At 42.9% G+C, this 16,282-nt stretch overlaps 1 protein-coding gene across 1 annotated transcript in view; it reads right to left on the reverse strand.

Annotated features, from left to right (window-relative positions):
- The window catches only part of gpc3 (glypican 3), a 113,532-nt gene that overhangs the window by 34,083 nt on the left and 63,167 nt on the right, over positions 1–16,282 (reverse strand). The window contains exons 3-5 of the mRNA XM_035160598.2: positions 13,093–13,778; positions 3,931–4,076; positions 2,809–2,934 (exon numbers count right to left, since the gene is read on the reverse strand). Of these exons, the coding sequence (XP_035016489.1) occupies positions 2,809–2,934; positions 3,931–4,076; positions 13,093–13,778 (958 nt within the window). The remainder of the gene's footprint in view (positions 1–2,808; positions 2,935–3,930; positions 4,077–13,092; positions 13,779–16,282) is intronic.

A 16,282-nucleotide genomic window follows, 5' to 3' on the forward strand; every position in this document is an offset into this window, starting at 1 on the left:
AGACATTCATGTTCCCCTGTGGAGAAGCTGTAATCATGTTGGTGATCCCTGGAAGTTTCCTCTAATGCAACAACAAAAACAAAATTATAATTAGTCCAATGCTTTGGATCAATATTTAAGACCAAATTGCAATAACAAACCTCAGCTGTCCTTTGTGTTTAGTGCTAAATATTAATTTGCTTTTTAACATGTTGAAGTCAGATAGTTGACAGGAAAACAATACACCTGCTTTACATCAGCATGTCAGCATGCTGATGTTAGCATTTAGCACAAAGTACTTCCTAATAAAGCAGTTAGTGTGGCTGTAAACTCTTAAGGCGCCAGTATTCTCCAGCAGAGCTGCTTGACAGATGGTTTGCGTTATTTTCTTCCCCACCCTAAGTAAAAGAAAGCCTGCCCTCTACCCTGCCTCTGATTGGGTTAGGTTTAGGGAAGAATAACAATGTAAGCCAATCAGAGATATAGGGTAGGGGTGGGTGGGAATAAAATAACACTTTCCAAATTCAATTTCTGACATAGGATTAGGTAGATATGGTTCTGACCATATATGTAACTTCTAAAAAGTAGTGTGACATTAAGGCCCAGCCATGGACTTGTGAGAAAGTACACCAGGCTTGAACTTCTCTCACTAGATTTGTTATTTAAATTTTGACACAACTATCTGTAATCATCATCTTCCCTCGTCTATGACAATTTTTCACTCCATCTTTGAGACTGCTCAGATTAGGTATGAACATTTTTAATTTCACACTTGAGAGGAAAACTCAAAAGAAATACAAATCATTTATTTTCTAGTGCAACACGTCCTTTATCAATGTAGATTGGATATTTATCTTTAAATGGCTTATTCATAGACTGTATATAAAGATGGACGACATGTCTGCACTTCCTCCAACTATCTAGAAATGAAGCCTAAATATCCTGGATACAAACGCTGCCATCATGCTAAGGTGGAGTCAGAGTCTGCGCAGCAGCGATCAGGGAAGTGAGGTCCTGTCGATAAACGTGCTCGACCAATCAGGAGTCGGTCTCTGCTGTCAATAATGGCATTTCACCCAGTTTATATATCATTCAATAACTAATTAAGACCAAACTTACTGGAAAAATTATCTTTGAATGAACTTTGAATTCTAAGTTTCCACTAACATGGAGGAGGGGGGATTTATGACCTATACTGCAGCCAGCCACCAGGTGGTGATCAAAATGTTTTGACTGTCAATAGGTAAAATTAGCATATGTCCATGTTAACACATTAACAGTGATGTTGGTCAATGTGAAGCATTTTTTGAAAGGCAATGTTCTATTGATGTTACTATTAATATAACTAAAAGGAAGGGTGAAATAAAAGAAAACATTAGGACAAGAGAAAAATAAGACCATCCTGTATTTTTTTTAAACCATCTTACTTTCAGCTAAAAGAAAAATAACACCTTCCCCTGTTTCTGACATCGTCAACTCCAATGTTTGAACATTGTGTAATTTAAAATGTTCACAGTTGACACAGCACCATATCTTTTATCAGCTATCACACACACACATAAACACGGTTGACACTGTCATTAAATCTAAACGAGGAGTGGAAATGTAATATTTTGAGCTGTCCCATCTCTTATCACTGTTATCAGTGGAACACTCTCTGATTTTCTTCCTCTTTTGGAAAGGTGTTGCTCTTCTGATCTTGGCTACAGGTGTGATGGTAAATACGCCTGATAAAAAGTTCCACATTTAGCTCCAAAGATTGCTCCTCCAGTATCGGAGACATTTAGTGCCAAACGCCTTCGGGACTTATCCCCTCCAGCCACCCAAATCTAAATGTATCTGCATCTGACAAGATGAGAACCAGGGCCCCGTTCTGGCTCTGGAGAAGGTCCTGTCTGGGAGGATAATGGAGGATGACCCAGAGCAAGTCTTTGAGTGAAAATGTACCCCGAGTGAATTTGCAGGCATATGCCCTCACAGATGACATGGAGAATTGCTTGCCTCGGGACATTGTAATCTCTCCATCATTTCCTCTGCCTTCCTGCACCTTCCTATCACAGTTTGGTCCAGCTTGTAATCATCCCCTCAGGACAGCTCTGCCCCCTCGCCAACCTGGTGTCTCCTACTCAGATCGAGGCTCCGCTTCTATCTCTGCGACGGACTCTTTTCAGCAGTTTGAGAAAAGCACAGAACTTATACACCGTCCTCTGTAACCAGAGGTAAAACATTAACCTGCAGCACATCTCGTCTGAAAATTGTGCCTGTGCACTGATTAAATTCCACACACAATTTACAAGGCAAAAAGAGAAAATGGATATCTGTGACTATCTAAGCCAAATTGAAATTGGGGCCGACTGACAGGCATGGGCGGAAACGTAAGAAGTTATGATTTGTACAGCCAAAGGACAGGGGGGTAAGTGAAATATTGCGAAAACCAAATAGGGTTCTACAGGGTGCGCGGGAGATGTTAGGGGAGCGTGATTGAAACTGCAATTAACTAAGCGAGAATAAGGTGACAGCACGCCTGACATTAATAACATCCCATAGAGCCAAAGTCAAGATTTACACTCACACTCAGCGGGAGAAGGGGAGCCCCGTATGTGAAGCTCATCAGCTCTGGGCAAACTTACCCTTCAACTCACCTACACTCTCCTAGATGTGCGGCTGGAGTCCTGGGTATTAAGGAATCAGAGCAGACTATTTGTATAAGCGATCATTAATAAAGCCAATGAACCTGAGCACAAACTGCCTGCAGTCTGCAGGGTGTGCTAGAGGGTGGATCGGTCTGTTGTCTAGGGACTGCAGTGTGTGAATGAAACATTGATTTACCTGTCTGTCATCTCCTGCCCGTTCCAGCAGAGGGAGTGGTTCGCTGGAGCAGGCTCTCGGCTGCACAACGCCTCCCCAAGACCACTGTAGAAGGAGCTGAAGCCCCTCAGGTCGGATATGAACTCCCTGCAGCAGAGAAAGACGTGAAAAGTTCAACAGAAAGCGAGAGGGAGAGAGACAGACAATAAAACTGAATATGACTCATATTTGTCAGCAGGGACGAGTTGTCCTGCAGAAAAAGAAAGAAGAAAGAAAAGAATGACAGACAAAGATGAAGAGGTAGAGATAGAACGAGACAGTCAAATTCACTGTGATAGCAGTGAAAGCAAGTTGATGAGATCCCCCCCTAAGAAGGGGAGTAAAAGGGATAAAATACACAGTGTTTCTATTTCTAATTGACATTAATCCGGCTATTTTGCTGCCAAGTCCAGTGGCCCCGCTGGGCATTATTACTCTATTCATTTAAGCCTGTTACTGCATAAGAGTGGTTAAACACCAGAGTGGAGAAACAATAGGAAACCTGCCCTCAGTGTCAGGGAGAATATAACAAATATTGCAGTCTGAAGTGTGAGCGCTGCTTCATCAGCTGGAAGGGTGAAAGGCTGATTCCACACTATTATGTCTTTGTTTGAAAACGCATCAACTCTGCTACGGGTTCGGAGTTTTAGAGCCACTACAACAGAGAAAGTTGAACACACTGCTAGCCCCGTCTTAGTTTGAGAACTATGGTGTTACGTTTTACTCTGGACGAGCAGAAACGGAGATGATTGGAAACAATGACATTGACACACAACCGCTTGCTGATTGGGTCTTTTCTGTCACAATGTAGCCTTCTCTACTTCTGCTACCAGTGTAGAACGCAACGTGGATGATTCTGCATTTTACAACAATGGTGTGAATAACTGTATACATATGTAGGAGACAAGCCAGGAACAGTGTTTACATGAGTGGTCAGGGGATATGTGTTTCAAGGCGTGTTAGTATGGACAGGCATTAAAACTGATACTGAGCGAAACGCTTGTGTGGACACAGATTGTTTTAGTTTCCGAATGCAGTTTCTAAATGAAAACGTAGTATAATGCATGTAGCTAAAGTCTGGATCACAGTCCCTGATGTCCTCACCTGCGGAGGCCAGCCAAAGTCTCATCAGAGTCGCCTGAGGGTGAGGTCTGTACACTGCGGGCTGCAGAGGCTGCTGGAGGCTGAGGAGGAGGGGCCCCGACCGAACGAGAGGCCCGCTGAGGAGTGTGTGCGCACATCCCATTCACCTGCGAGAGGAGAGGAGAAAATGAGAAACCAGCACAGAGTGAGTGAATGCAGTTCCCCAAACCTCTTCACCCCACTTATGTTTCATCGCTCCCAGTTCACAGCCCTAAGCCTGTTTATTCATACTCGTAATAGCAATGACACTGCACATAGAGAGAACCTGTCAACAGCCAAACTGCCCACCAGACTCAGCTGAGCCCTGCTGCAAATTGTCATCTGTTTGTGTTTGTTTATTTTTGGGAGGGATGAAAGGAGGCGGGGGATTTGCATAACAAACAAGTCATTGTATCCTCTGCCAGCCGTTGCCGCCTTGTTCGAATTTGTAATCATAACACTCCAAAAATCGCGAGCGTGAAAATAACGCCTCTCGTTTTGCCCCCATCATATAAATGCCATTGTGTCTCCACGCGGGACGACATAACAATAATAAATAAAACGTCCCTCTCTGTATCTCAGAGATAATGGACCTGGCACGTTCTTTTCAGGTGCAATAAAAATGCAAATGGATGTTAATGTTTAGCTTGTGGTTTAACGATTTGCCGGTGGTTTAATTTCCCTCAGGGATTCTGGCCTGGGTTTAATTCTGCCATGTAATGTTAACAGCTAATTGTGCCCAGCTCCAGTTTAAGTGAATAGGCTGGCACCGACACCGCCGAATACAGATGGGACCTGATAGAGCGGTAGTGGACATCTTCATCTGGTGGTAACCAAGGCCACATGCACACACACAAACACACACACAAGCACACACACACACATACACACAGACGTAGACAGCCAGAATTTATAGCATAAACAGAAAATGAATCATTTCATGCAATTATTCATTTGAATATAATGTACCTAAGCCCATTAATATGATGAACAGGCACTCCTACATAATAAAGTCATTGCCAACACACTTACACACACACGCAATCTTGTTTAGTGCGTGCATGCTGACACACAGAAATGCTGATTAGTTGTAAAACAGAATCATCAGGGTTAATCAATACAGCCTTGTCATCCAAGGATACAGTAATAGCAACAGCACACACACACACTCACACACACACTCACACACTGACTGTAGCTCTCTCTCACACACACACAAACACACACACACAGACACACACACACAAAAACATCCGGATAATCACAGATGGTTAAGTTCTCCAGCACCAGACATTCACTAATACCCAACATCCCTGACAAGCCATCTCCACTAATACTTCCCTCCTGTGTACTTGAGGGAAACACACACACACACACACACACACACACACACACACACACACACACACACTTTGGCCCATTGTCTCTGCCACCACATTTTCTCGCTCTTCATCTTCCCCTTGTGAAATTCACTCGTTCTCCCGCGCCTGGAGCGTGTGCCGGTGCTCCCACAGGCCATGATTAATGTGATTGGAGCTTTTTTTTTTGTTTGTGCATTCCCAGGAAGCCGTAGGGGAGTTGGGGCACAAGGGAGAGACTGATTCTCCACCACCACCCCCTCCACCTGACGATTGTTTCTGGATTCTTCAAGGAAAGGGCTTATTAGTTGGGTATTAATATCACCCAGGGCTGGACTAACACAACCAACAGGAGAGAGTGCAGATAAAGCCTGCCTCAGTGTGAGAGCTCCGAAGTATCTGCACACTTTTATCTGCACCGAGCAGCCTGCCTCCCTGTGAGAGAGAGAGAGAGAGAGAGAGAGAGAGAGAGAGAGAGAGAGAGAGAGAGAGGGCTGCTGACGGCCAGTAACACGACACACACACACTTGCACAGACACAGAGGCCCACATGTCTGTGCACTTGCACACCTGCATCTTAAGGCTCTGTGCGGTGCCCTGCTTGTGCAAACACAGTGGAAAAGATAAATTCCAAACAAATCCATGGCAATTCTGCGCGGATCCTGATGCTTTAAACGTATAATCGGCTTACACATTCATCTTGATCACAATGAGTTATTAATAAGCAAACAGTTTCAGGAGAGAAGATACTGTGGCAAAGGTGGCAGGAGGCCACGCACAGCTAGAACAACATATTGGGGAGTATTAGGTGAGTAATGTTCTAGGGGAGTCGAGGCTCAGGGGAGCAACTGAGTCAGCGCTCAGCTCTGCTCCTCCTCTTCCCTTTCCTTCTCCTTTTTCTCCTTCTGCTGCTTCCACTACTCCATGCATTGTTGTCACCAGCATTGAAATTGGTTTCTGGTGAAACATTGTCGGGGCACTATTTCAGTTGACTGTTATCTGTATTTAAACCAGAATTTTGTGAAACAATATCCTTCAGTCTAATGTGTTATTAATGTTATTTTTGGCTTATTATTTCAACCATTTACCCATATTGTAGCTAAAGATTTTACTTGATGATTCAGCTGTTTATCTATTGCATTTCGGCATCAGTCACTGCTGTTTATACATAACCTTAAATTTATCATTTTAATTATACATCCCTCCAAACATTAAACCCTAAGGATGTATGCTATATGTGTGACTGTACACTGTGAATATGGAGCATAGAAAAACACTGATTGGAGCTATTTAAAACATAAAACATGTATTTACGTGTATTCACACATGAAGGTGAACATCCTGAGGTGATTCTTTCAGAATAATCTTTAAATCTCACTAATCAGTTCAGCTCCATTCGCCTATTTACTAAATCCACCGGCTCAGAAATCCCTGCTTCACATTAATGAAATACAACAACAAATCTCCAGATCTTGTGAAAACAGTAAGTAGTCAGTTTTTTTAAGCACAAAGTTGGACTACAAAAACGGTCCTACGAGATAAAACCTAGAAGTCCCCGAAATAAAACCATCAGGGAGGCTAAATACTGAGCGGGGAATGTTAATCTCACTAGATTTGATGATGTTCAGATGAAGAGTCTAATTTAAAATGAGACGTTAGTCGTTTGTTTCATCACAGTTGAGGAAATGCTTGTAAGAGAAATGGATTTCACGCGTCTCACTCACTCTTCTGCTATTCCTGAAGCATTCAGAGCTGTGAAACGTTATTATAGCATGATGTCTCTTAGACACATGTCTGAGGCAGATGAGACAGGGGCGATCTGAATTAGGAGCATGATGTTTCCTACTAAGCGAGATAGAAAACGTAGGACAGAGTCACTGCATTAGCAGAACACTGAGAAGTGTCTGTTAAGTGCAAATGATTGTTTGCTAAATTAGATTTGTGACCAAATTATCAATTCAGTCACACGGACCTGATGATCACAACTGATAGAGGAAATAAGACCCAACAATCTCGGGCAAAGTGATTATATCTGATGTTTCCTTGTTTTGTTCATGGTTTATTTAAACCATTTTTGTGTGTAAATGACTAATCAAAGTCTTTTTTTCAGTTACTAACGACTTAATAAAGAAAATTCAAATTTGTTATCATTATGTCAGCTCTTTAATTACGCATGCAAATATAATTGTAATTTAGACGGTCAAACCAAAGACTGTATGTAAAGATGGATGCCATGACCGCTCCCCATAAGTGAAGCCAAAATGTCTTGATTGTGGAGACGTGTCGTCCATCTTTATATACAGTCTACAGGTCAAACCAACTAAGGATCGGGCTCTTAAGGACATTTAAACTCCCCAGTTTATCTTGCATAATTCAAATTGAACACATGACTTGATAAATAATAACTTAGATGGAAGGTTAGAGCACTTAGAAACATGATTTGTTGCACGTTTGAAAGCTCAAGTGGATTTTAAATCTTCAAAACGGACTCTGATCATTGTGTCCTCAGTAATTTACATGTTTAAGTGGATTAATAAAATACTGCAGATATTTAATAAGAGCTCTGTAAAGCACCAGTTTGGATCTGGTTTGATTTCTTTGAGCTATTTTTGTGCACAAAGGCAGAAGACATCACAAAAGAGAGCTGATGAAAGGTGTATTATTGACAGAAAGTATTACAGGCACGCACAGAGATACTGGATGTTATATTAGACTTATAACTAAGAGTCAAACCGTGTTGAGGGTGTAACAATTCAGAACTCCTGCACTCTGCAGTACATCTCATCTAATCTTGGTCAGATCCATCATATTTCCATCATTACAGCCGAGGGGGTCGCATGGTGATGGATGTCTGCTCCACACTGTCCTGTCCTCCTTCACCTTGGGCTCGCTCCTCACACTCTCCATTCTTCTTCTTCTCCCTTTCTTTGCCATCTCTTTTGTCGCCGCTTCTCCCTCTCTCTTTCTCCTCAGAAACTGGTAAAAATAGAGCTTCATAAATCATGCATCTTCTCTCCCAGCAGCATGTATAAGAACGAGAGAATAAGAAATAAATGGGGGGGGGGGATGAAAGAGAGCGAAAGGATGTTGAGGATGAGATGTGGAGACGGAGGTGGATGACATCAAACTCCGGGAGTGGGGTGGGAAGTTGACAGGGGAATAGATTGGAGCTGCGGGGCTCTTGGCCGCCCTCCTCGTCTCTCTCTGAACAGCGGTTGACTCACGCTGGAGTTGAACTGGATGGAGGAAATGAATGCTAACATGCTATAGGGAGCGGGCCGGCGGACAATGAGTGGTCATCTCAGCAGCACAGTTACAATGTTTCATGTCTGCAGAGGAGAGAACAGACGTCCCTCTCACACCTCGAGGAGTCTTTTACTGAGATAGAGTGGATCCGTCTGTCACCCACAGTAACAGGGGTCTGCACTCACTGGAGGGGAGGTTAAGTGAGGGACACGACCACAGACACAACTATTACACTCACTGCAAACCACAAGACAAGACATACTACTCTGTGGAGCCATGATGCTGCTGTACAAAGAGTAGTTTCCTCCTCACAGCCAAATGCACACATGCTGAAGTCAAGGTTTGAAGAACCAGAGCAGCAATTTTACACATTTGTAGCCCATAAATCATATGTATGGTCTTTTAAACTGATGCTTACCTATTTTTAAACTTTGCCGTTGGCTAAAGTTTTCCTCATCAATTCATCAATGAGATTTGGGGTGAATGATAACCCTCAGCCTGCAGATATTTTTGCTTAATTTGTATCTATATCTAGTCGTTAAATCAACTCAGACAAATATCATGCTGTGAGTTGTCCGTCTGTGGTTGAATAATCCAGAAGGGAACTGGTATGTGTCCCATCCATGAAAAGGATGTGTCAATTAATCCCCCCCAAATGTAACCACCATCAGTGTCTTCAGTGCTACATATGGCGTGATGCTGTTATTACATTTGTAAAATAAAAAAGATCCTTCGTTGAATCTATGCAGTGTTATTACCAAATCTGTCTTTGTTGCTCTAACTTTTGACTTTTGTTTCTGACATGTGCGCATGTTAGCATCAAAAAAGATCCCCTGTCCGAACCCTAACCACTCGACCTATAGATGCCTCGGTCTGGAAGCTAGAGGTCAGAGGGTTAATCCTGATCTCAACTTCTACAAGATGAAGCTTCAAGTCAGAAATCTATCATCTAAAAGCTGAACTAGAGCTGCACTTCAAATACAGGAAAAAAAAGTCAAGATCGGAGATCGGAATGAAATCCAAACCGAAAACCACAACTTGGAAAACTCATCCTGAATCCATCCTGAGAGACTGAGCCTGTAAATGGGAGATATGACTTGGTATATAGGTGAGTGACATGTGTCGGACAATGCATTTCATTTTGCTCCCCGTTTCAACTGTCAAGTCTAGGGACGAGGCAGAGGGAGACATTGAGATAAATTAATATCCCCTATTGGTCTAACCCAGGACACTGTTACACATTTCATGTAAGAGAGTCACGGATGGCATGGCTCTACTGAACACGCATGTAAATTACATTTGAACCACTCATATGATTTAATTCTCAAATCTCAAAGGTCTAATATTTTACACTTTCACTCAGTGTTTCATTTCAAGTGTTGATATCCATAAGAGGATATATTTGATATATGTGTGGTTTTAAATAAGATATTGATATAACTTTACATCTCCAATAATTTTATTGATAATAATTTTACTCACTCACATTTCTCTCCAGATCTCTAGCAAGCAGAGAGTGTTATGTGGTGGAATCTGAGCATCTCTTCTGACTGGCTGACTGTTTTCTGAGTAACAAACAGCCAGGCCAACCTGGTTGACTTCACTTCTGATGTCATACTGATTTATTTATTTTTGATCTATATAAGTTTTAGGTCATGTGTATAGTCCTATAGGATGCAGATATATCTTCAAAATGCATATTTAACACACACACACACACACACACACACACACACACACACACACACACAGGCAGGGTGATAAAGTGTTCACTTTACAAGCTACAAATAGTGGTGATAAATTGTTTTAATGAAAAACCAAAAAAACACTGCAATGTCCCTTTAATCCTGAAATTCATTCAGCCAAATGCTGAAGCAATCAGGTGTTGTCTTATTGAAGTTGATCTTCCATGACTCCTCAGTGAGATGACATTAGCCTTCAGGGAAACAATGCATCTGTCCCTCCACTGACACCACAGAGCAGAGAGTGTCTCCACAAGATTACATTCAAACGCTCACACACACAGACACACACACATGACCTTGTGGCAGCGCTAAACAATACTGTGCCATTGCAGCTTTAATCCCATACACTAGAACCAGACACAGAGCCATAAACACAGTGTAAAGACATCTGTGGTGACGGGAACTGCAGTCTTAAATAAACCCACACAGGCTGTATTTAATTTTGGATAAGGATCTCACCGAGACACAGAGAGAGAGAGAGAGAGAGAAAGAAGGGGAGAGCAATTTCCCCTAAGTCAGCGATTCATGGATGTAGACACGCCCTCGCACTGCAGAATAAGTGAGGTCAACCTGTGCGTTAATAAATGATGGGTTCTGAGTGGAAACTTGGTCACAGTGGGAATTTGGGGTGTAAGAGTGAAAAGTTCAGCAGATATAAAGGAGCACAAGCACATCCAGCTCTGTAGCTCTGGCAGAGAAAAGCCTTCATATTTCATGAGCATTTCTATCTGACTTCACATGTGGGCTACGGAACAAACTCCACTGTTTTATTGCAGTTGAAACCACACATAACGGGTCACCGCTGCTGAGGAGTGAGAGGCGAGAGACGTACTGGGAGGATGCCCGAGAAAACACATGCTTCATCCCTCTCTTTCTTTTGCCTCTTTCATCTCCTCCTCCTCAGTTTTCAAGGTGCATTCTTGCACAATGTTGTGGGTCAGTTGTAGCTGCTCGTGTGTTTGTTTCTTAGCATAAAGTGATGTTTTCTTGTTGGAGTTAAAAAATGTCACCATGGGTCACTTAATCGTGCAAAACAAAGTTATCCTCCCATACTCAATAAAAGTCTCACCAGTACATCTGCAAACGTACAAACTATAACACAGACCCCCTGCTCTTTTAAAGGAGACCTATGAAAGACCTATTTAGTTTTTCTTTCTTCTGGTGCAAGTTTTTACCTCTGCCAAGGAGGTTATGTTTTCTTTTAGTTTGTCTGTCTGTTAGCAGGGTTACACAAATACTATCGGGCAGATTAGCACAGAACTGGTGGAAGGATGTGTTATATGTCAGGAAAGAGATAACATTTTGGTGCAGATACAAATAAATTGGCAGATCCAAGAATTTTGTTCCCGTTTCTCAACAGTGTTTTCCACAGAATTAATTTAATCAATGGTGATAGCAGGGTTGCACATGCACGTACATGCGCACAAAGATCACTCTCACACACAACAGATTCCGAGTGGCAGATACACAGACTAAAGTGTGAAAGACAAGTTCTCGGTATGTGCACAACTGCAGCTGAAACTGTGAATTCTGACTGTCTGCGTGAACAGTAACGGCTTAACAGTGCGAGCATGTGAGTAAGCACCATAGACTGTATATAAAAAGGTAAGCACACGGCAAATAGCACTGCACACAGCTATGAAACTGTTGTGGATCAAATTAGAATATGGCGGGCCACCACAGTCTAGACAATTAATGGGAAACACTACTTTGACAGGGCGAGATAGTATACAGCAGAGCACCCTTCTAGTTTGTTTATGTAAAAGTTCTGTTGAGCAAAAAATTCAAAAGAGCACAGTGAAAACCAGTAAAAGGAGCTCCTCTCCCCCCAGACAGGGCGCTGGGGCAGAAAAAAAAGAGGATAAAGGAGCTTGGTCCAGACCTGATCCAGACTGACCTGATTTAAGGATTCGGCAGTAAGTGATGAGGACGAGTTTACACCCGGAGCTCCTCCCGCTCTTGTTATGAGAAACAGAGGTGACTAACTGGATGTTGTGTAAGTGATGTCTTTTACTGCTTCCCCTGTTTGCTGTTTTGAGAGACCTAAAACCTCTCTCTGAAAAATGCAAACGGCTTGAGAGTTGCCACAGTCACAATGAGGCTAACAATGCCAGATATAGCAGGAGCAGAGGCCGACATTTCCTACATGAGCTGGAAACTGTTGACCAATCACAACCGACTGGACCAGCAGGCCAATCAGAACAGACTCAACTTTATCGAAAGGGGGTGGGCCTTAAAGAGACAGGCGATAAAACCAAACGTTCCAGACAGAGTCTGAAAAGAGGAGCAGCAGCAATACACACGATGAGGATTACGGAACCTTGAATATGAGCATAATTTTTTGCGTTCTAATATGTTTGTGTTCTAGTTTTTGGTACCTCTTAAGAACATTTTGCAGCATATTTGTTGGTTTTGTATTCATTATAGGGACCAAAAGCCTGATCCTGATGAGGTAAGATTTCATTTTTGAGGTCATGGTTAAGGTTACATTTGATTTAGCTGATGCTTTGATCCAAGCGACTTACAATAAGTGCATTCAACCATGAGGGTACAAACACAGAACAATGAGAATCAAGTAAGTACAATTTGCATCAAAAAAGCCCAACTACAAGTGCTACATGAAAGTGCCATATAAGTGCAACTAAGGTTAGGTTTAGGTATGACTCTGTCATGGTTAAGGCTAGTGATATGGTTCTGGTTTGGCTCTCCACAATGAATGGAATTCAGTACATAGTCCTTACAGGGGTAGCTACGTAAACTCGTGTTTATGGTTGTGCATTAGTGTACTGGACTCACCAGGGCAGTGAGGCGGCTGCGTGCGTTCACAGCGTGCTTGAGAGCCAGTTTGATCATTGAGGGCAGTCTAAGAACAACAGCTTCCATGTCCTGCTCTCCCCTCATGGAACCAGCCAGCTTCCCCAGTCCGTCTACGTAGGTCCTCCAATGAGGTTGCACCTCGGCCGCTCCCCCCAGGCAGCCGTGCATCACTGCCTGACAGAAGCCTCTGCAGGCTGGCGGCCCCAGCATGCCCTGGCAGTGCGGGCAGTACCACAGCCTCAGCAGGGCCCGGCTACAGTCCCGGCTGGGCCGCAGGTGGTCCGTCGTGTTGACAACCTCAATGCCCAAGTTCAGTGCCTGCAGGAAGACCCGTGTGGCCAGGAGGGAACGGGACAGACGGGTCATCATCAATTTGGGATAAGGGCCAAATGCTGCTGAGTCCTTCCAGGCTCCTCTTATACAGTCCTCAGACGCAGAGGACACACTGCCTCCCAGAAGGCGGCGGTATGCAAGGGGGAAGAGGCGGTCATAGAGCACCGCCACCATGTGGTCCACTGTGGAATCTGAGCCAAGGATGTAAAGCGCCATGTCGAGGAAGAGCTGCCCGACCGAGCTCTGGGCCACACCTCCGAGCCCTGGGAACTCCGACTTCAGCATAGCCAGGGTGGAGTTGCGTCCATGACGCAGCACCAGGTCAAAGGCCTCTGAAAAGAGGGAAACAGAATAAGAGATGAGGAGTCAGATGAGGTGAAATGCAGGCCACCTTTTGAAAGCTGTTGTGTATAGTGGGTGACGATACAACTCAGGATATCACACAAACTGCGCCAAGCTGTCAGAAAATAGGCAGCAATTTAGCTCCAAAACATGAAACAGTCAAATAGATGCATTTCCTCCATAACACCCACCCTATCCTTAATGATCACAGTCGCAGAAAAACTTCCCACACACAGCCTCCCCTCTTCCCCTTTTACCCAGTTTTTCTCGATCTGCTGTTTTCTCTAATGGGAACGTTCAAACACGTACAGGAATTAAAACCCAAACATACATAACATTCCAATAATAGAAGATTATTTGAAATATAAAGAGGAAAAAGCTACTGTAACAGATGAAAAGCAAGATTTGAGGTTTGACCTTTCATTACTACAAAAGAGTGGACTAGAAAGGAGCTCAGAGTATCTTAAAAAGTCCTTTACCAAACTGAGTAAATATAAGTCAATTAGTCAATACATAAGTCAGTTAATGGCAGAGGCAGGGCCATGATGATGCCTTCAGGGAACAAAAAGAACACAAACAGCATGCAGGAGGGAGGGAGGGGTGCATGGCCAACACGAGGAGGTAAAATAATCAGTGGCGTCTCTCGGCACAAAGTGAAGTCTTATCAACAAGGTGGCACAAGAAGCGACAGAGCGCCATCATCGACCCGCTAGCAAAATAAGTGAGGACCTCACAACAGAGGGGATTTAAAGCTCCATTACTGAACGTAGCGGGGGACCATCAGAGAGAGACTCAGTGAAATGAAGCATTGGACAGGAGAACAGCGAAGGATGTTGGAATCCCATTTAAAGCCAGTCCTCTACATCACTTTGTTGAGAGATACAGCCACAGCTGTTCTGTGAGGGCGGAGGGAGACTGGAAGCACTGGTTTAGGGGACATTAGTGGAAGTGATTGGTTTTTGTGCTACAGCAGCACTCTGATTTTTTTTCCATGCTTGGATAGTTTAATTTCTTCCTCTTCATGCTTCTCTGAGGTCAAATGAGGCTCAGCCTACACAGGGCTCTGGGTCCTTGGACAGCTCTGAGGAACAAAGTGACGGCTCTGCCTCTTTTGTGTGGGACATATAATGTGTTTCTGTGACTAATTATAAGGATATGGACGTCTATATGAGAAGATGACAACATTAGCAAAGGAAATGAAACACCACTCCTACATACTATGTAACTCTGTGACCTCTGAAAGAAGAATGAACACAATCTTCTTTCATAACTTAAATCAGAGTTTAATTCAAAAGAAAAATATGTTCAGTGCACTCCAGGGTTTTGCTGCAGCAGTGACACTGGAAGTCACTCAGAGTTGGGGGTTCTGAGCATGACTTATTCCCAATTTTTGTATTAAATTGAATGGCCATTACATTACAACAGACAGCAAACTTAGCACCAACTTGTTGTGTGTCCAAGCAGCACCACGCCATATTCAGCACAGGACAGTTCTCACACAGGATGCAGGTTTACTCACGTTCTACTTTTGTGCGTCTGATTGACTATACATATAGACTCATAATGAAAAATACTTTTAGGATTATGAAAAAAAAAAAGTAAAATAAATTTATTCCAAAGATGGTTTCTGTCATTTTCTATATAAATATTAATTGCACTGATGTTTGCTCAAGTGTGCTAATTTTCACAGTAAGTTTGTTTTTAATTTCTTATTGTATAATATAAAAATGGGGTGAAACTTCATGCTTGATATCTGAGATGACTCACATTGGGTCAAGCATGTGTATCAATTGTAATTCGCAGCCTCATCCCATGCGACTTGGCTTCATTCCTGGATAGTGGGAGGATGTGGAGATGCCTAGTTCATCTTTATATACAGTCAATGGTCCTTCCTTATGGTGACTTATGTTACCCAATGTGATACAGCCTACTGACATTACTGAGTCAATTCAACCTTCAATACCTGTCCAACTCGAACATTGTCTAATTTGGACAGGATTTATGTCTTTATGGGAGGCTGAGGGGGATCCTGTGTTGTCCTACCCATAGTCCTTCCTGCAATTTTTCTACTAGCTTGCTGGTTCTCCTGTAATTTCGCTCTCGTGTGGAGCAGTATATTTTATTATAACTGGATCTCTGAGGGTATTCTTTGTGCACACAGCTGCTTGTCCCTCTACTTCATTCATATCACATCAGAAAAAATAAAAGCAATGTGGAGACCCTGTAAAGGCTCACTGAATGTGTTGTTATACTGCCTAGCTCAGCTCAGTAGGTACTAATATTGTCTTTTGAGCCCTGTTTTCTAGCTTCTGTTACTTTTGCTATATTAGCTATTAGCAGATCATGTTTTTAATGAACCAGTGGAAAACTATCATGGATAACTTTGATACTGAGAAAACCTTAAAAAATAAGATGAATCTCTGGCAAATTCTGAGGCTTTTTGTTTCTCTATGCTTACTCAGCAGATTTATGGAGATAGACATCCTAGATAATA

Source organism: Hippoglossus stenolepis, chromosome 7, assembly GCF_022539355.2.
Source record: "Hippoglossus stenolepis isolate QCI-W04-F060 chromosome 7, HSTE1.2, whole genome shotgun sequence".
NCBI classification, from domain to species: domain Eukaryota; kingdom Metazoa; phylum Chordata; class Actinopteri; order Pleuronectiformes; family Pleuronectidae; genus Hippoglossus; species Hippoglossus stenolepis.